Below are 21,018 nucleotides of genomic sequence, written 5' to 3'. Positions count from 1 at the left end.
GTGGTGGTCTCAGGGTAGTCAGGCTGTTTATATGGCAGCTGGCTTCTCCCAGGGCGAGTGTCCCAAGGTCATGAACAGAAGCTGCAAGGACTCTTAGGATCTAGCCTTGGAAATCCCAGACTGTCACTTCTGCCTCTTACAGCTGGCCAACCATGTCGCTAAGGCCAGCCAGGCTCAGGGAGGGGCTTGATGCTCTACTTCTCAGTGGGAGGAGCAGCGCAAAATTGAAGATCATCTTTAATCTGCCACAGAGGGAGTCAGACACTAAAGAAATAATCACACGGAGCCATTGCAATGAAGAAAAAGCGTAGGCTTCTTTGTAGTAGTCACGACTTCCGGGATGCAAATGACAGAAGCCCAACCCAGATGAGCGAATGAAGAGAAGGGGCTTTACTGACCCACCTGAGCGCAGCACCTGGGGCTGAATCCATTGCTGTAGCCATACGGATAAGCATCTTGTTCCCCAGCTGTCAGTGCTATTTCCCTCTTTACTCGGTTGGTTTTAGTCTCAGGTAGGGCTCCTCAAATGATGGCTTCACAGGCCGCCAGCTATTCCACAAATCTACCAGTTTAGCAGTCCCAACCGAACAAGGGAGAGAGGCTCTTTCGTAATAGTTCTATCACAGAGCCCTGGCTGAGTTTGGTCACCTGCCCTCTCCTGAACCCATCACTGTTGCCATGGAGATGAAATTCTTGGGCTGGCCAAGCTTAGACTATGCGCCCACCTCTGGGACCTGGCAGTGGGATCAGCCCTACACGAAGCACAAGTGGGGATGGGTGTTTCCACAAAAGCAAAAGAGGGTTTCTTGTATTAAAAGAAGAGGGAAATAGCTGCTAACCAGACAAATCCATAAAGTACCCATGACATAGCCTAACACAGATGACATGCCTTGAAGACTAGGTCCATACATAATCACACCGGGAGGACATTTCTTCCTGCTATCATTCCTTCCAGTTATTCAACTTGTAGTGATCAAGTTTTCATTGTGTGTGAGGTAGTGGAACTAGTTGTAACTGGGGACCCCAAATGAGTAGACAAATGGGTAGTGTAGGCGATGTAAGGGATCTGGGAGCGCCTCAAAGAAAAAGATATGACCACTAGGTGGCAGTAGCGCACACATGCTTTATTGGGTGAAGCTTTGACAGGTTTGCTTGGGGTGGGGTCGGGGGAGCCCCTCACAGCAGAAGGCTGTTGAGAAGTGCAGGGGGCAGATACTCAGAAGGCAAGGAGAGCAAAGGAACTCCTGGGAGAGAGGACGGATCCCAGAGGAGACTTCCATGTTAGGTGATGTCACTCAGCACAGTGGGGAGGCTGGGGACAGCTAGAGCAACTGTGGCTCGGGGTCTTTATGTCCCAGGGCTTATCTTAATTATGGCTAGCAGATGTTGGGCACAGTTTTGTGGGGTATGCAAAGCAGAAAGGCTCTAACTAGCTAAAAATCTGCTGAATGGGGCTACATTTAAAACAATTGGATGTGTAAAAATTTGAGTTTGCCACCGGCAGGCTTTTCAGCAAATGGGTCTCAGCCTGTACTGAAGAAATAACCTAGGGGCCGATACACAGGGACCATTGTGGGCTTGTTCATATAACAAGGAGTTAATAATGAACCTGTTAGGAACTAGTTAATATCAGCAAGGTAAAGACTGGAATAATAATCATCATAGTTAACGTTTTTTATCAATTTACCATGTGATAGATACCGTGTCTCATGCTTCATGCAAACTCTCATTTAATTCTCAGAGCAACTCTATGAAATGGTTACTATCATTATCCCCGCTTACAGATAGGGAAAGCGAGGGGTTAAGTACCCCCCACCCCCAAGGTTACACGGCTAGCTGGAGAGGCAGACAGGATTGGGACCCAGGCCGACTGGCTTCAGGGTCCATACTCTCAAACCTTCACAGCATCTTGAGGAAGCTGGGTAATCTTTCCCGGCCTCAGTTTCCTCACCTGTAAAAGTGCAGGGTGATTACCAGGTGGCAGCCCTGAGGCAGCCTGACACTGTACTCCTAGGATTGCTCCGTGTGGCACCCAGGTGGAAATACATCATCAGGGTGGACTCCTTGGTTATGCCTTAAAGGAAGTGGTGAGAATGGAGTGGTAGAGAGTGGGGGACCAGGGTGGCAGTTGTGTCCGCACAGAGGAGAGATTGGTGGGAATGGGATGGAGGAGAAAGTGGTGTGAGGGTGACGGTGGTATAAAGCAGGGACTGCGTGCCTGGGCTCTGCCCAGGTGCGCATTGTGCCGCCCTCACTGACTTGTGCATAACCTTGGGCAAGCCACTCAATCCAAGTTTTCTTCATTTGTAAAATAGGAATAATAACGGCACTTTCTTTAATAGAGTTGTTGGGGAGATTATATGAGGTAATGCCCATTAAACATGTGGTACAGTGTTTGCCAAATCATGGGTCCTCCATAGATGTTTGCTATAACATTAATATAATATAATATAATAACAATAATAATTATTATCAATGGAGGAACGGTGAGATGGAGATAAGAGGTTCAAGAAATGTAGCCAGAGAAGCAGCAGTGAAGGGCTTCAAATCCTAGCCATTTTTAGTACATGCAGTGTTTACTGTGTGCCAGGCACTCTGTTATATGCTTGTTTTATATTTGAAAAAAAAACCATCTAGACATCCCCACCCTCCCCTTTTATTGTGCCCCACTTGGCTGGTGTTGGTGGTATAACACTCCCACTTGTCTCTGGTTAGACTTCATTCTGGGTCAGCAGTGTGGTATTGTAGCAAGATCATGAGAACAGGCATTAGGGAGTCATGGCCTTGGGTCTCATCTGTTGGGTAAAACTCTCTGAGCTTCAGATTCCTCATCTATAATAGATCTTCCCCGATAACAACAGCCAACATGTACTGAGCACTTACGATGTGCTGGGCACTGTGGGATATAAGGTAATATGTACGAGTTCACCCAGTTAGTCAATGGCAGGGCTGGCTTTGAACTCAGGCTCGGACCCTAGGACCCACGTAATTAATGACTCATCATTCTGCACAAAGGTTTGAAAAGCCCCTGACATACGACAGGCACACAGTCAACTATAATTCTTATCATTATTACATTACAGCTAGTCAGTGGGGCAGGTGGGATTTAGACCAGGCTATCTGGCTTTAGAAGGTGTACTCTCAAACCAACTGTATTTATTCACTCAATAAACATTTCCCAAGTGACTCTTCTTTGTCGAACACCAATGATACAGTGATACAAAATTCCATTCCTGCCTTCAGTGGAGTCACAGCGAATCCAGAGACTTTGCAACAGTCAGCTTTCATTAGCCTGTGCTCCAGTAACAAACATTCTTCCATATTTTGGTGCTTCACAGTTGCAAAGGTTTGTTTTTCACTTACGTGTCTTCTTTGTTCTGGGATCTGGCCGTTCTCCTGGCAAAGGGGAAAGAAATGATAGTGAAACCATGTGATGGTTCTTAAAGCTTCTGCTTAGACGTGGCATAGCTCACATCTGCTCACATTGAATTGACTAAAGCAAGTCATGCAACAAAGCCTGACATCACTCAAGGTAGGGATATATTTCTCCACCAAGAAGGGTCACAGGGGAGGGATCTGTAGGAATAGCTTCATCCAGGAGCAGTTCGGGATCCAATAATTAAGTGTACCACCGATAGCTTCTTACATGACCAGTGACAATAGATTATGGTAAGTTTTCTGATGGAAGTGTCTATTCTTTGAGCAGAGGAGGATAGTGTTCACTCTTTCAGTGTGTCTTTCGAATTTAGGAGAAACTTAAATTTAGAGCAGGTTTTAGTCACTGAGCCTTAATTTTTTGGAACAAGAGCAGAGAGAGTTGTAATAGATGCATAAGAAGAATTCCAAATTCACTCATCTAGTTAGAGTGGAAATCACTGACGGTAATGTCTCCCTTCCAAGAATTAGATGAGGATTTTGGCTGACAGCAGACTCTGTGTGTTTATAAGCCACTTGAGAACTGGGGTGTCATCAGAATGACTTAGGAAGAAAGGCTTGCTCCTGAGAACATCATGTCCGTCTACTGGGAGGAGGGAAAGGGAAGGCAGGATAGTGGTCGAAAATGTGGCAAGGACCATCCAGACGTTGGTCCTAGATCCTGGGCTGGTTATTTGGATGCCTGTTCAATTGTTCTCCTTAGGGTACGGTGTGCTCCCATCTTCCTATTTACAAGGCATGTAGGGAGGAAAATTAGAGGGATAAAAAGTGTCCAGTCACAGCTCCACAAAGTCATCTGTTGTTGTTATTGTTGTCGTTTTTAACTTTTTGTAATGGAACTCAAGTTAGATCTGGAACCCACCTTTCCACCGATGGTAGCTCAGTCACTTGTGCTTAAAAACTTCGTATCTTCTGGGTAAATATCAAGTAAATTCAAATTGCTCCCCGTACCCTTTCTCTATCCCTTCTTTTTGGGTTCTCGGGAAGCTTATGGATTGTCCTGTCTTAGGGATGTGTATCTGGCCCACGAATCACCCTCTGGACATTTCTAGACTCCATGGAGATATCTTCAGCTCCAGTGATGCTGAGGGAGGCTGGAGGTGGGGGTAGGGGGATGAGGGTGGCAGGGCAGTAGAGCTACCTCAGATCTTCTCTGACTTAAAATTCCATGTGGCTATCATTTCTGCCCTAAAATTGGCTACGTCATATTGGCATGTGCCCTGAGAGACTCCCCCACCCAGCTGTCCAGGGCAGGATATAGGACTCTAAGTCACTTCTGCTTGCAGATCCCAAATCTCTCTGGGTGTTTCTAACCACCTCCTTTGGAGAACAAGGATTCAGGATAGGCAAGAATCAGGCCCATACTTTCTTGTTCATCTTTCTCTGTTTTAGCAAAGCTCCTCCCCCAATCCAGGGAAGGTTTGAGCGTCTTCCTGTGCAATGAGAAACTGCTCTGATGTCATATCCTGTGTTCTTTCTACTCTACGGCTTATAGTTGCAGCTCTCTGCTCAGTCCTTCAAGTTTGATTCTCCATAGTTCAAAACCACCATTTATTTATTTATTTATTTACTGTAGGATTTACAGTATGCATATTTTACTTAACAGGGTCTTCCTTTGAATAACATACCACCATATGGGTAATATATAGACTTTACAACAATATACTTCCATTTGCACTCTCTCATTCTTTGTGCTGTTGTCATGTTTTTCTTTTACGTGTTATCTATCTGACATTACATTATGTTTTTTGCTTTAAACCATCTATTATTTTAATTAAAAGGTGAGAAAGAAAATATGTTTCTGTTACTCAAAGGGGCAGTATGTTATTGCCCCTTTCAAGCATCCTTTTCTTCATTTTTGTAAATAAAGATTTCCATGTAATGTCATTTTTCCTTCTGCCTAAAGAAATTTCTTTAACATTTCTTTTAATGAATGTCTACTGGTGATGGATTCTCTCACCTTTTAGAAACCAAAGGTCTTTATTTCACCTTCCTTTTTGAAAGATATTATTATTGGTTATAGAATTCTAGGTTGACAAGTGTTTTTTTCTTTCGGTGCTTTCAAGATGCATAGAATATCTTCTGGTTTGCATAGATTTTGATGACATGTCTGACATCATTCTTTGCTCCTCTCAATGCAACGTGCCATTTTTCTCTGGCTTATTTTAAGATTTTCTCACAGTGTGTTTGTTTGTTTGGAAATTTGATTATAGTACACCTTGGTGTAGTTTTCTTTATGCATCTATTTATCCTGCTTGGTATTTATTGAAATTCTTGGATTTGTAGGTTTATAATTTTATCAAACTTGGAAAAAACTTTGTCTATTATTTCTTCAAATATTCTTTCTGCCCCTACCCTGAACCCTCACCCCCCCACCCAGATAGACTCCGGCTGCCTGTGTGTCAGATAGTTTTATGTTGTCAGAGAGGGCTTGTTTATTGATTATAGATAGTTTTATTACTATAATTTCAAGTTCACTGATCATCTCTTCTGTATTATTCAATCTGCTATTAATCTCATTCAATAAAAACTTCATTTTGGATATTGCATTTTTCATCCCTGGAAGTTCCATTTGGTTCTCACTTAAATATTCTATTTTAATCCTCATTATAATCAAGTTTTATTTTATGGTTTGAACATACAAAACATATCTTTAATAGCTGTCTTAATAGCCATGTTTGTTGATACTATTGCTTGATATTTCTGGGTCTGTTTCTATACACTGATTATTTTTCCTACAGGGTATGAGTCACACTTTCTTGCTTTTTTACATGTCTGGTTATTTTTACTGAATACTGAGCATTATAAATTTTACATTTGGGGAGGCTACAAAATGCTCCTTTTTTTTTCTAGCAGTAATTTTAGTTACTTGTAGATTAGTTCAGTCCTTTCCAGGCTTACTTTGAAACCCTGTTGGATGGACCTACAGTAGGCTTTCTTCTGGGAATTATTTAGATTCATGTCTAATGCCTGTCCCTACTGAACGTGCCCTGTATTCCAACAAAGCCCCTTCACTTTGGCTGGTGAACACGCAGACAATCCCTGGCCTCGTGAGTTCTCTTGGGATTGTTTGGCTTACAGCTTCCCAAACTTTAACCTTATCTCCTGGAATTTTTTTCTTGCCAGGTCATGTAGAGTTTCATCTTACCCACACACAAGATTAATATTCAGCCAATAACTCAAAGGGACCCCTGGGCAGATTTCTGGAAATCTCTCTGTAACTGCCTTCTCTGCAGTGCTCTGTCTGGCAAATTTAAGCAAACTTACCCTTTGCAATCTCTGCCCCCTCAATGCAGTGAGATTGCTGGGCTCTCCCTGGATTCCTGTTTCTCAGCTGGAGTCTGAACTCTTTTTTCCAAATGCCTGGTGATGATAAGACCCAACTTGGGGTTTTTTTCACTTTTCTAAAGGATCTCAGTCCTGTGCTGTCTGTTGTTTAATGTGTAAAAATAATTGTTTCTAAGATATTGTACAGTTTGCTAGTTACTTACAGCCAGAGGGTAATCTGAACTTTTAATTCCTCATAATCTATAGCAGCAGTCCTCACAGTCGTGCTATATATACTAGTATTTTTTTCCAGGTTTTTAATTAAAAGGATATTTTTATTAAAAATATAGCTAACATACAATACTATATTAGTTTCAGGGATACACCATAGTTATTCAACATTTATATACCTAAAAAAGTAATCACCATGATTAAGTCCAGCAACCATCTGACACTGTATTATGCTGTCACAATATTATTGACTATATTTCCCAGGCTGTACGTTACATCCCCATGACTTTTTTTCTACCTGGAAATTTGGACCTCTTATTCCCCTTCCTCTTTTCCCTCCTTTTTAAATTTTTTAATTACAGTTGACATTCAGTATTATTTTATATTAATTTCAGGTGTATAGCATAATGGTTAGACATTTACATAACTTATGAAGTGATCCCCCTGGCTAGTCTAGTACCCACCTGGCACTACACATAGTTATTACCATATCATTGACTATATTCTATATGCTTTACTTTATACCCTCACGACTATTTTGTAACTACCAATTTGTACTCTTTAATCCCTTTACCTTTTTCACCCTGCCCCCAACGTTCTACCATCCATCACCCCCCAAAATCTAATACCCATCTGACAACATGCATAGTTATTACAATATTATTGACTATATCCCTTATGCCATACCCTACATCTCCTTAACAACTGTGTAACAACCAATTTGTACTTCTTAATCCCTTCCCCTTCTTTCACCGACACCCCCAACGTCCCTCCCATCTGGCAACCATCAAAATGTTTTCTGTATCTAGGAGTTTGTTTGTTAATATTGTTCTTAGATTCCACATATAAACAAAATCATATTGCATCTGTCTTTCTCTGTCTGATATACTCTACTCAGCACAACACCCTCCAGGTCGGTCCTTGTGACTGCAGACGGCAAGAACCCATTCCCTTCCATGACCAAGCAATATTCCATTGCATATACAAGTTATATACCACCTCCCCTTTATCCATTCATCCATTCAGGGACACCCAGGCTGCCTCTATATCTTGGCCACTGTAAACACTGCTGCAATGAACATAGGGATGCACATATTCCCTCAAAGTAGCATTTTGGATTTCTTTGAATAAGTCCCAGAAGTGGGATTACTGGATCCTTCATTGTGTCTTCTTATATCCTTTGTTTAAAAGTCTATTTTGTCTGGTATAAATATTGCTACTTCAGCTGTTTTGTTTTGTTTTTCCATTTTCATGAAATATTTTTTTATATCCCTTTACTTTCTGTCTGTGAGTATCTTTCAATCTGAAGTGAGTCTCTTGTAGGCAGCATATGTAAGAGTTCTGTTTTCTTATCCATTCAGCGCCTCCTATTTTTTTATTTGAGCATTTAATCCATTTACACATCCACAGCTTATGGGTTGCTGTGTGGGGGGGGGCAGACCACATGGAGTAGGATTTGCCCCCTGTGGGCTCTGGTGCCTGTTGAGACCACCCTTTGTGCATGCCGCTTATGGGGCTAATTGGGCAGTGCTCTGCTGTGGTCTGAAGCCAGCCTCCAAGTGTGTTGGTTCTGGGGCCTCTTGGGAGGAGCTCCGGTGCAGGCCCAGGTCACCCACTGCCTGTGACAAGCTGGGGACTACCTGGTAGGAGCTACAAAGTGATCCACTGTTGTTTGCTGCCTGTGCTGTACCTGGAGGCATGTGGGAGAGGCTTTGCTGTGAACTCAGGTCAGCTGCCACCAGTACCCGGCCTGGGATAACTCCACAAAAAGCCAGGACACCTGGAGGCCTGCCACCTGCCATCTTGGATCGCCTGTGTATACTAGTTTTTGATGATTTCTTTTCACCCTCAGAATTGTAGCTAGTGCAGTGAACTTTCCTGAGAATGCCAAGGATTTGCTTATTCTTGGTTTGAAAGGAGAGATTCACCTGGAAATTATGGACATTCTATAAGGAAAGAAAATTTTAATTCAAGGAAAAATAAGGAAATTAATTCAACGATATTTATTGGGCACCTTCTATTTGCCAAGCACTGTTCTAGTCGTTGGGGGAATATAACTGTGAACAAAGAGATTTAAAAAACAACAACACTCTGCTTTACTGAGTGCGCTGTGGAGAAAGCAGAGACAGAAGCAAGCAGCGAGCATAACAACTAAGCAAAATCTTGAAATCTGTAACCCGTCAGATGGCAAGTGCTGTGGAGATTATCGAGAACCAATACTCCTCCTAGCACACATGTGGCACTGGTTGGAAAACATGGCCACTGTCCCTTCATAAATCTTAATGACAGAGGCCATCTGCTTAGAGGTAAAATGGCCAACTCTGTTACCACAAATGTAAATCTAATCTAGGGCCATCTCGTCATGTCCTGGTAATCTCTGTGATTTATAAATACACCAACCACAAAGTCACCTTGTTAGACGTATTTGCTACCTTGCTTCCGTTTTCCCAACAAGACTGGACGTCCCATGAGGGTGGGCATCAGGTCTGGTTTTGCTCCTGATTATATCCCCAAGCACCCCATATAGGCTTGCTCATTTGGAAAGTAAATATTGGTCAATAAATATTTGTTAGCTGTTAAACACAGATGCTGAAGAGGTTCATGGATGTATCAGGGGGATTCTTGATAGCTGCCTGGTTCATACCTTTTAGGCACACTCTCGCTTTTCCCTTTAAAATTACTAGCCAGTGTTTCTTTGAAAGCTACCTGTTGCGATTCCACTTCCCTTCTTTCTCTTGTTTTGCAGCGGTGCAATCATTGCATACCCTAAACGACCAAATATCTCATTTTATTGTCACCAAGTCGAAGGCGCTGGAGGAGGACAAAGACCCCTTTCTGCCCGCTGAGAAGGAGACTCTGAAGGGTTCCATGATATTGATGAGGCACCTCCTTATGGATGCTCAGGTACAGAGATCAACAAATTCTACATTCTCCATTCTCTACACGCCCGGTCGGCGGTCTCCTGTTTCGTCTTGTTTTTGGCATAAGCTGTGCAAAGATGTCCAACTACCCCACTTCTTTAAAACTGCTGCTGTGATAAACAGCCACGTCACAGACATTCTGATATATTGAGTATTGTGTCTCCAGTTCGATATTATTTGGGATTTAGTGTTAAAGTCACTCGTTTTTAAGGCAAAGTAGTAGGGCTCAAAAATAATATATGCGTCGTCTCTGCGAATTTAACAGATCTCCCGCTAGCCTTGGAAAAGTGAAAACCATTTACATACACACTTGGCAGGCATCAGCGTTGGCAGAGCCTTTGGGTAGAGCAGGATTATCCCAAACAGCGTCGCTCAGTAGCTAATGAATATTGTGGTACGTTGGATGGGCCACCAGTAAGCGAATCAGCACCAGTTTGGGTTTTTTGTCGTTGTTGTGTAATGCTAACAATACATTAATTACGGAAAGTATTTAGCTCATTGCCTGCTATTGTTAAGATGTTACTCTTCAAGGTTTCCCCTTGTGCATGATTTTTATTGAAATATTTAAAAAATAACCTGTCGACTCCTTCTGGCTTTGTTGGTGGGTCTCTCTAGCAATGTTGATAGGTAAACACCAGGTGTTTTAAGAGACGTGGGAGTTTTCTATGTGAGTGAGGCCAAGCTGAGCTAGATGTTATTGTCATTCCTACCTCTTCAGCATCTAGAAATGTTTCAGAAAATGACCTTTGGGTTTGGTGATTGCATATTAATTTTCCCTGCATCATTCTTCCTGAGCTGGTTTTCTTCAATAGCAGTGAGGGTCAGAATGGCTGGAGATGTCCTACGTTCCGCTCCGTATCCGATTTTGAACTGTGGTTTCTTTGCTTTTGTTTCTACCATGGTGGCGTTTTATGTTTGATTTTTAAAAATCAATCCTGAAGTCTGGAACTTGTACCAATAAGACTTTAACTGGCAAGGCTTTTATGCACTTCTCACCTGTCAGTGTTTGAAGTTGCTCCCGTGGGATTTTTTTCAGCCCCTATGTGAGATGGCCCAAATTATGCAAAACCTTTCCTTCTAGTCACCCTTCTCCCTTCTCTATATCATGAGCGGCCCATTAAGCTTCTCCTTTCTCCCCGAGCCTGCCTGGTGGAGAAAGGAAAGATTCTAAAGCTACAGCAGCCAGTTTTAAACCTCAGAAGAAAGGGAAATTTAGAACAATTTACCAAATCAAAGAGAGCCAATTGTTCTCGAAAGGATTAGCTTTCCTCGGCTCCTGGACCCAATCCTATAGCTAGCACCCCAGCCAAGGCAACTGTCTAAAGAAATCCCCAAAGATACTGTATAAACTTCAGTTGGCAAAATCCAAGGGAATAAAAACTATTCATCTTTTTACCTCTTACTGGTGCCTAGAACTAGATTGCAAAAATGTTGCTTGAGGAAATACCGTCTCCCTCTAAATGCTGAATTCATTTGACAATGTTCATCCTTAGTAGTGTCGATCGCAAGTTTTTCCTTTGTTTTATCTCATGGGGCTGAAATATCCAATATAATGTGGTTACTGTGTTGGAACATTTTATTATCTCCTTCTCTCCTTATCCCAAATCAAAGCCTGCTAGAATGCTCTTGCTGAAATATCTAGATAAAAGGGAGCAGCGTATGGTGGCTATCCCCCTCAGTCATACACTCTAAAAGGACCATGGGTTGGATCTTCCTCCTGAGAGGAAAAAAACCAAAATCATGAAAAGTCAGGTACGAAAGCAGAGTGGTGTCTGGGAACCTTGTTTCTTTTGCCTCCTGTTGCTGGAAGATTCCTCCTCTTGTCTTTCAGACTAATATAGGATGAGGTAGACCGTGATTCGTTTAGTCTAAAAATACCACCCCCGTTTCTCGTCTTCCGAAACCACCAACTCTTTGCAACATTATTTGTGGTTATGATTCTAGGCCCATGACTGGTCAATTAGAGTCACCTCTGAAATATACTCTCTCCTTAGAGCCCCAGGCTCAGAGCACCTCTGAAATACGCTCTCTGTACGATTAAGGTGGCCACGCTTATAAAATGCTAAGGTACACCAACATGTGGGGGATGGCCGGGGGGGATATGTGGTTTTTCAGTTTTGAAGTTGACGTCTATAGAGACGTTAATTTTAATGAGAGTCTTTATGGAGCGTTTTTGGAAATTCAGTTATTTTCCAGTTGTTTTTTGACTTTGCCTCTCCCCTCAGTTCCAAAGATGAATGAATGTACTGATTTCATATTCTAAGCTCATCCATAATAGGAGGGCAGCAGAATATGAATATAGCTTCCACGTCGCTCCTTCCTGTCAGGCTGCACTCTGTGATATTAATAGACGTCCGATAGGTGTGCGTGTTGCAGGATGTAAACTCTTCAAGAGCGTAACCACATCCCTTAATTTGGTTGATATGGAAGCCTGCTCAGTTCCCTGCTCAAAGGACTCTTAACAGTATTAGAGTATGATGAAACACTCTGACATCAGCTAGCAGGTTGAATGAAGTCAGGCAAAAGGTATTCCCGAGAACCTGAGGCTGCTGTGCAGAGTGACTACTTCAAAGGCATCACTGAGTCAAGTCACATCCGTCTTGGAAGCAATAAATCCTGCTTAGGAGAAAGGCAAAGGCAAAAAGCATTGCCGGGCAATGAAATTCCACTCTGAGGATTATAAAACGGTGTGCGCAGAGCAAACACGTCTACCAGGTATAACAGGGGTGCCAGAGATGATTGGCAGCTCTGACAATTCGCCCCAGAGAGTGGAACCAAGAAGGAACATGACACACGGCAGCCCAGAGGCCCGCGATATTGATTCATCCCCTAAACGTTTCCAGCATGGGGGTGTCTGAAAGGGGATCGATGCCTCTATTTGCATTCTGTTCCCTTTGTAGTCTGCAGGCTTCCCCATTCAATGGAGTGTACCATTCAGATCACATTTGAAACCGGATCTTGGGGCTTCTATTCCTGAGAGCTCCGTCTAAACCCAAACTGCCGACTCAGCCTCATAAGTGATTAGATTCATAACACCGAGGAGGCAATTCTTTCTGGTGGAGATTAATTCTTTTACTCGTATGTGTGACTCTGCATGCTAAGAGGGGTTGATTACAGCAAATTAAATCTCCTATTGGTAGTTGCCTCCTTCTTTCCCCTGAAGACCTAAGATCATTATTTATTAAAGGACGCACAAATGCTTGGAAAAACAATCAGGTCGCTTTGTGGGCTGTTAGGTCTTCCTCTCCCAGGCCGGGTCCTAAGCGGCAAAGCCACGCTGTGTCCTGCGGGGTCTCCTGCGGGCCACAGAATATGGAGTGACCGGGGAAGGGCCTGCGTCCCGCTGACCCTCACTGGTGCCCAGGCCTGGCAGTGAGCCAGGTGTCTTTCCTGAACCGCTGTCTGCCTGGGTTTGGGGGGTGCGGGGGACTCCTTTTAAATGAGGCTGAGTCACTGGTTCACCCCACCCAGAGGTCCATCTCCAGGAGTGAAGTCAACAAGCCTTTTAAAAAATAAAATCAAAATAAAATAAACCACACTCTCGTCATCTCCAAGCAACTCTGTGCTTACGTCCTGACAAAATTCAAATATGTTGGGTGGAAAATAAATGAAATCAGCTCTATCTCCGGGGCCGCCCCTCCCCGCACTGCTCTCTCAGCCCCATCCCTTTCCTCTTCGCTTTCCTCTCTCCCCTTCCTTCTCCCATCCCCCAGCCTCTCCCCTCCTTCCATCCTCTCTCCTGTCTGATTCCTACTCCTCTCCTCCCCCCTCCCCCGCCCCCTTCTTAGTTGAGATGTGGAATGAGGCTCTGCCCTTTTCCCCGGTGCCTTCCTTCCCCTGCCCTGTTCTTTGTGCATCTGCCTTTCTTTCTGTTGTGTGTGTTCAGGGAACCTGAAAGCGTATGCGCCAAAGACCTGCACTCCCCTCGCCCAGCCAGAGGGAGAGGCAGCAGGACGTGGCGTGATTGGCAGGAGACGAGCCTGGCATTCAGCAGGTAGGTGAGGGCCCTGCCAGCACCAGAGGCTCAGTGTGATTTGGGTGGCTTCATTTTCTTTTCTAGAAGGGTTTAGGAAACTCCTCTGGTTGTTTATGCTTTCTGATTAATTTCTGGTAAGGAAAACAAACAAACTAACAAAAAACAGTCGGATATAACGTGACTAGATTAGCCGTTGGAGCGTCCTGGACACTCATGCCCTAGGCTAGCCTCAGCTAGGGAAGCGTGGTTTGGACCAGAGACCCCACCAGGGGAAGCCTTGGCTCCTGACGAATGGGAGGGTCAGCCCTGCACAATGCATGTTGGGAAGGGGACCCTGGGAACCAGGGAGTTCACTCACTCATTACAGAGGTACACTGCAAGACGATGTCTCCCATCACTAGCACTTTCCATCCTTCCATGTATTTTCTGAAGTCTGCCCTTGCTCAGGGCATGCACGTGTGGTTATCACTGGTGCAGTTATCTGGTGCTTTCTAGCTGCAGCTGGCTTCACGGTCATGCCCACAAGTGTCACCCTGTTGATGGCCCTAGAGACTCTCCTGCCCTCACATCATACCAAGTGAGGCACCAGAAGGATGCTTGACATCTCAAGCTCATAGATGTTGGCTGTGGCTATGAGTAGGACCCCAAGTGTAGATTTTCCTTGTTCTCTTTGGAAATGTGATACCTTGCTGGAGACATAACTATTGTAGAACTCTCTCCCTGTGTTGTGGCAAGTGGAGAACGAACTCTGAAATTAGAACGAGAGCAAAGAGGCAAAGTTTTCATCTTAAGAAAATTAACCCAGGAATATTTTTAAGTCTACTCAGACCATCAGATTTCCACCTCTTAACGGCCACAGGAGAAAGAAAGACATGGAGACTGCAGAAAGAAGTTCCCCTAACTAGAAAGCTACAGTGATAAGCCAATCACTCAAAGGAGGCTTAGGGGGCTGAGCTTACCCCTCTGGGAATTGGTGTCCATCCCCCATCCTTACCCTGCACCTTGAAAAAGGCAGGGCCTCTTTTTCATCCTCAGACGCAAAACTGTAAAATCAGTGGGTCTGAAACTTGCAGTTTCTTACATAACTCGCACAAACCCACTTCCCATTCTGCTGTGGTGATTTTTATCTTTTAAAGCAAAGCTATTATTATTATTATTTTAAATAAATAAAATTCAGCCTGCAGGCCTCTCCAGGCTTAGATACAGGCCCCTCAGTTACACAGCTCCCGTAATCACCTCCCCTCGTCAGAGGAGATGGGGNCTCTGTGGAGTAGCCCACAAAGTCCTCCTTTCACTCCAACTAGATTGACATGGGTTTCTGTCACTAGCAACCTGAGAAGCCATGGCTAATAGCGTTCCCAAGCTTTACGGAAATGCCATCCTTTCTACCCAGTGTCACCCTGTCCATATGCCACGTGTTCTCTTGCATGATTCACCATGGAGCCCAGTGAGAGCTCTCCCTGAAGGGAGGTGTCTGGACACTTGTAACGAAGCTTGAGGAACCCCTTGTCTATCCACTTACACACTTAGGCAGTCTCATACACTTGCTTACGCTCTTATGCTGTCAAGCACAGGGCTCGAATTCAAAGGAGACCAGTATAAAGTGACAATCATTTTAAATCCATCACCTACTAATTGAATATACGCACAGAGGTGACACAAGGAGTTTTATTCCTGGCCCCTCCCAAAAAAACCAAAACCCAAAGCCCAACATTTATTCTGGAAGTACACGCTGTGCACTGCTGTTCGTAAGTGATGCATATCCCATTTGAGTCTAGGTGATGGGTTTTCAATGTATTTTTAAATGAAATCTGAGTCAAAGTTTGCAGAACTTTAGAAATACCTTGAGATACCCCTACAAAACTCCCCCAGCTCTGCAGAACTCGCTCTGGACATGGATGCTTACACTGCATTTTCTCTAGCTTCATAGAAAGGGACCAGCTGCTTTGTTATGGGCTGAATTGTGTCCTCTGAAAAAGGTACGTTGAAGTCCTAACCTCCAGTGTCTCAGAATGTGGCATTGTTTGGACACAGGATCTTTGCAGAGGCAATCAAGTTAAAATGAGGTCATTAGAGTGAGCCCTAATCCAATATGACTAATGTGCTTATACAAAGGGGAAATTTGGAGGCAGACGCACATGCATGGAGGGGAGATAATGTGAAGACACAGACGGATGGAGGATGGAGCCCCGTGACGATGGAAGACTGGCGCGATGCATCTACAAGCCAAGGGGTGCCAGGGGCCACCAGAAGCCCGGACAGAGGCATGGGACAGATTGTCCCCTACAGCCTCCGGAAGGAACCAACCCTGACACCACCTTGACCTGGAGCTTCTAACCTCCAGAACGGTGAGACTAAAAATTGCTATTGTTTCAAGCCACGTGGTTTGTGGTTCTTTGTTATGGCGGCCACAGGAAACTGATACACCTTCGCTGATGAGATCACTAACTAAGAAGGAAGGAAACCTTTTTATACCAGGCACCATGTAGTTCAGTAGGAATATTATTTGTTTAATAGAAGGATTGCTCTTGACGGCCCACATGTGTGCATGTGTTTTGCTCTCCAAGGAATACCAGCCCTGAACGCTGGACCTAGAGGTTTGTATTTCATCTAGGATTAGTTAAGGGTCCCGTGAGAGCCCAGGATGGCACAGCAGGTGGCTGTGTTTTATCAGCCGTTGCTGTCGGTGGCATTGCTGCTGTTTAGGCCGCTGAAGCCCACGTGCACGTAATGTGTTGATTCCCTATTGTTGGTTTCTCCGTGTGATGGGAAGTTGTCACCTGGTTTCTTCCTTTCTTTTCATCAAACTTGCTGCCTCCACTGTCATCCTTCCAACTCAGAATCAAAGGGAAGCATGTCTTCTCTCATCTGGGAAGTATTCCGGATGCATATTTTTAGAACAGAGGAGCACTTGACATTTCACATCAGCATTAGGGCTTCTTAATCAGTTTCAGCTGAAGCTTGGTGTTTAGTGGGACTGGGAGGGGGCGGGGGGCAAAGAAGCAAGTGGAATGGAGACTTAGCCAAGTTCACAGGCAGCTGCTGCCCTGGGACAAAGTCACGCTGCGCCCCGGAGAGGGACAAGGTGAGTCGCTCTCAGCACCCAGCATCTGGCTCAGTGTGGCGAAGCTGGTTGTCATCCTTCTCCGCCATCCTCTGCCTTTGGTGAGATGGTGGCGCTGATGAAATCTCTCTCCAGGACGTTTCCACTTCCCCTGACTGTTATGCCTTCCTCTCCTCAAGCATGCCTCTCCTGGTGCACCTGCCTGTCAGACTAGCCCCTCCCACATTGTTTTCTGTGCTCCCTCCTAGCCCCGCCCACTCCCACCAGGCCTTGGGAAGGCTGTTCCTACTGTATCCTGTTTGCATTTACAAGGAGCGGGGGAGGCGCAGGGAAAGGAAGATGCTTTCCTGAGGGTTTATTCAGTGCTCGCCATGTGCCAGACAGCAAGGCCACCCTTTCTCCTTAGTTCTGCAGAGCCAGGTGAAGAATATTGTAGGAGAGAGATGCCTGGAGTGCTGGGAGGAGAGTAAGGAGCCCAAATCAAGTAGTTGGGGTGGGGGTGGGGTGGGGAAGGGCGCCAGCCAGTACTTCCAAGAGGAATAAATCTTTGAGTGGTTGGGCAACATTAAAGCCCGGTGAGGAGAGAGATGTGGAGCTGAGAAATCTGAACCTCTTAAGTGATTGCCCACCAGTCTAGCTGGAGGACATCTTATTGCTGTTGTGCCAACCCCTCTCCAGAGTTTGCTGGCACATTCAAGTATAGTTTTTATTTCAAGGGAGCACAATTAAACTGTTGGCACAGCGGGCTGGAGAATGCGTTTTGGCCAAGGGGGTCAGCCCTTCCGGAGAGGGCCAATGATTTCTTATAGAAAACTTCGTACAGAGGAAAAAAGAATTTTTCTTCTGTAAGCACATTTGATTTTTGTTCCCCCATTAATGGAATGTTTCTAATTCATTGGAAAGCCTGTTCCTTATTCATCAAGATGGACAGGTTTACTCTTCCAAAGTGATTGGTATCATTTACTGTCACTTGTCTGGGCTTCACACACTTCGTTTTCACCCTGTGTTGGCGACAGAGCCTTGTCTGTGCCCAAGTGTGCCCTAGGATTCTGTCCCAGAATCCCAGAGAGAAGACAGTAGAAGGACAGTGGGCTTGCCCAGAGTGTGCCATCTAAATTAAACCAGAAAATGATCTGTTAGGGGTATCAATTACAAAATGACTCTTAATTTTAGAAAGCTACCAAACATTTGAAAACTACCAACAAAATGAGGCAGAAGTGATAGAATTAGAGACTTAATAAACTGAAAACCTTACATCTGAGAAAGTATTTAATAGAGAAATTGGAATAAGATTTAAAACAAATATAATTAATGTCCTCAGAGACATAACATAGGATATTGCATCCAATAAACCAGAACGGAGACCCTTCATGCATCCATTCATTGATTCCACTAGTATTTGGTGAGCTCCTGCTGTCTGTTAGGCATCGCTGGAGCTCTGTGGAGTCAGCAGTAAACAAAGCTGAACCCCCGTNGAGAGCAATTTGGGAATTTATTTTCACATTGTAGAACCCTTATTTACATTTTTGAGATGCAAGTGGTTATTTTAATGATCCACCCTTCAGATGATCATAAAATAGAATTTATGATGGTCTAATAGTCGGTGGCCCGTGTTACAGTGAGCAGGATGTGACTTAGTGACAACCTCGTGGAAGGGAGGCCAGGGGTGAGAAACAGGCTGGGGCTCTCCGGTTGTCAGCAGCAGAGAACAGCTCTGGTCAGCACAGCAGGGCGCAGCATGTGCCGGAGGCAGATAGGGTAGCTGTTGGGAAAAACTGAAGAGCCTTGTCTCAGAAAAGACAGGAAGAGGGCAGCTATGGAGATTTAGGGCTCAAGAACTAAAAGCACAGTTGCTTCAGGGTGCCGTGGTGAGGATGAATCAGCTCCAGCCATTTTCTCTCTCTTTGTGTCACTTTGACCACAATTCCAATTCTTAAAAGAGCCTGACAGTCTGAGGTCACTGGGCCCTCCCCCGCCTTGTAATGCAAGAGGGTGCCCATTGATGAATAGTCCCACAAGACAGTGGGGCGGGGGCGGCGAGGAAGCATTGTTACCATGGGAAGGGAGAGTGGCCGCTGGCCAGGTGGAGGCCATAACAAATCTATTGTATAGTCCACATGCATGAACTTGGTGCTTGTGTCCTAGCACAGAACTTGGCACTGCCCTAGAGGGACTCCGGACACAGTGCCGGCAGATAACCAGACGTTAACATGCCCTGGGATAACTCGTGATGAGGCCATATGTGGGGCCTATGGAAGCTCAGAGAAGCTTTTGCAGACCACTCTCTGCTTTACAAGCACTCTGCCAGCATGTCTTCAGCTTTCTCTCGCAGCCATGAGAGGTACCGGAGGTTGGGTATCATTATCTCTATTTTGAAGACTGGCTATTAAGCTATAATAAAATAGCCTTTTTTTATATTGTTCCATCTAGCTCATCAAACAGCAAGCGCAAGTGATTTCCTACTTGTAGTTGGTGAGTCTAGAGTGTATGCTTTCTGAAGGGTTATTAAATGCAGGGAAAGGGGGGGTGTAATTTGGGGGGGAAAGAAGATTAAAATCTGGCTTCAGACAAACAATAGCGCTCATAACTCAAAGAGTTTTCAATGGTTTTAATAAATATGCAATACATTCCTAAAGCTAAGCTTTACCCTCTCAGATTCCTAGAAAGTTTAAGGCTCCAAGAACACAGCTTTCAAAAATGTTTAAATAGAACATAAAAGGTATTAGCGTTCCACCCCTCCCCCCCAAAAAAATATTCTAGTCTCCTCATGATGTCCTATTATCATATTGGCAAATATTCGGCTCCCAAATAATACCCAACCCCGCCATCACCCTTTAGATGACTGGCTGTCAAATAAGAGAGGAGGAGAGCAATTTTGCCCTGTTCCCCAGGGGCATTCAGCAACGTCTGGAGGTGGTTTTGATTGTTACAACTTGTGTGGGTTGGTGGGAAGGGGTGGTGAGTGGTGCTCCTGGCATCTGGTGGGTAGCAGCCAGGCATGTTGCTAAACTTTCTTCAATGCACAGGACGCCTCCCCACCCCCACCCCCTGCCAAACAAACATCCAGCCCCAATGTCCATAGTGTCAGGATTGACAAACCGGATTTTAGACCCAGGGCCGGCTTTTTAATTGATCATGGAAGTCTTCCAGCCTCAGAATCATTTTCTGTGAAACCCTACAATTGATCACAATGGGTCCTCAAGATATATTTTATCCGTTCACTCATTTTCTCATCAATTTATCGAGCGTCTACCAGGTGCCAAGCACTGTGTTGGACTGTGGGCATCAACACTGCAAACAAAACAAGGGCTCCTTGCCCCCCAAGACTGTGTTTTGGTGGGGATGAGTGACTCTACCCATGTAAGCAAACACAGGATAACGGCTTTCCATGCTTGCCTCCAAGATGCAGTAGGGCCTAATTTAGATAAGGATTCCAGTGCTTTTCCTGTGACTGTGACATTTAAGCTGAGATCTGAGGACAGAACAAGAGCAAAGCGAGAGAGAGAGAGAGAGAGAGAGAGAGAGAGAGAGAGAGAGAGACTTCTACTCATGCTTTATTGGAGATATTTGTATTTTAATTCAGTTGTGTGTACTCAGTGCTACTCCATGAGGTAACTGGAAATAGATCCCCTGGGATGTTGCAAAAAGATCTAAGCAAATTATTTATTCCGGAGATTTACATTTCATTGAGGGAATATGAAACTCCCGGCTGGCCCCCATGGAGCAGAGACCCTTTAATCCTTTGCCTGTGGGTGTCCACAGAGGAAGGAGGGTCTTCGTCTTTTCTTGCTAGAGGCTGTGGACGTAGAGACACACACAAAAGAAGGATCGTGTACAAGTTGTCTGAGCTACGTGAGACATAGGAGTCAGATGGATGAAGGGAAAGCAGGGGAAATGTACAGGTATTCTGGACCAGAAAATAGGGACGTGAAGGCTGCAGTTGCTTAACTGACACCTGCCATGTAGAACCTGGTTATCAGTCAATTCTCAATTCGGCCCTTGTAACTTTACGGATCCTCTGTGGGCAAAGCATTTCTACCCTGTGGGTACGCACTCAGGAAATGTAAACCAATGCTAGTCTGAATGAGACATAATTAGAAAGGTAATTTTATTGCTAATTTTTT

At 44.6% G+C, this 21,018-nt stretch overlaps 1 protein-coding gene across 3 annotated transcripts in view; it reads left to right on the top strand.

Annotated features, from left to right (window-relative positions):
• Nucleotides 1-21,018, top strand: part of KAZN (kazrin, periplakin interacting protein) — a 1,129,979-nt gene that overhangs the window by 230,730 nt on the left and 878,231 nt on the right. For all 3 annotated transcript variants that reach the window (XM_019639772.1, XM_019639766.1, XM_019639765.1), the window contains exon 2: nt 9,680-9,837. In XM_019639772.1, coding sequence (XP_019495317.1) covers nt 9,680-9,837 — 158 coding nt within the window. The remainder of the gene's footprint in view (nt 1-9,679; nt 9,838-21,018) is intronic.

This window comes from Hipposideros armiger, unplaced genomic scaffold, assembly GCF_001890085.2.
Source record: "Hipposideros armiger isolate ML-2016 unplaced genomic scaffold, ASM189008v1 scaffold_46, whole genome shotgun sequence".
NCBI lineage: Eukaryota > Metazoa > Chordata > Mammalia > Chiroptera > Hipposideridae > Hipposideros > Hipposideros armiger.
This window is presented reverse-complemented; position numbering and strand designations above follow the sequence as displayed.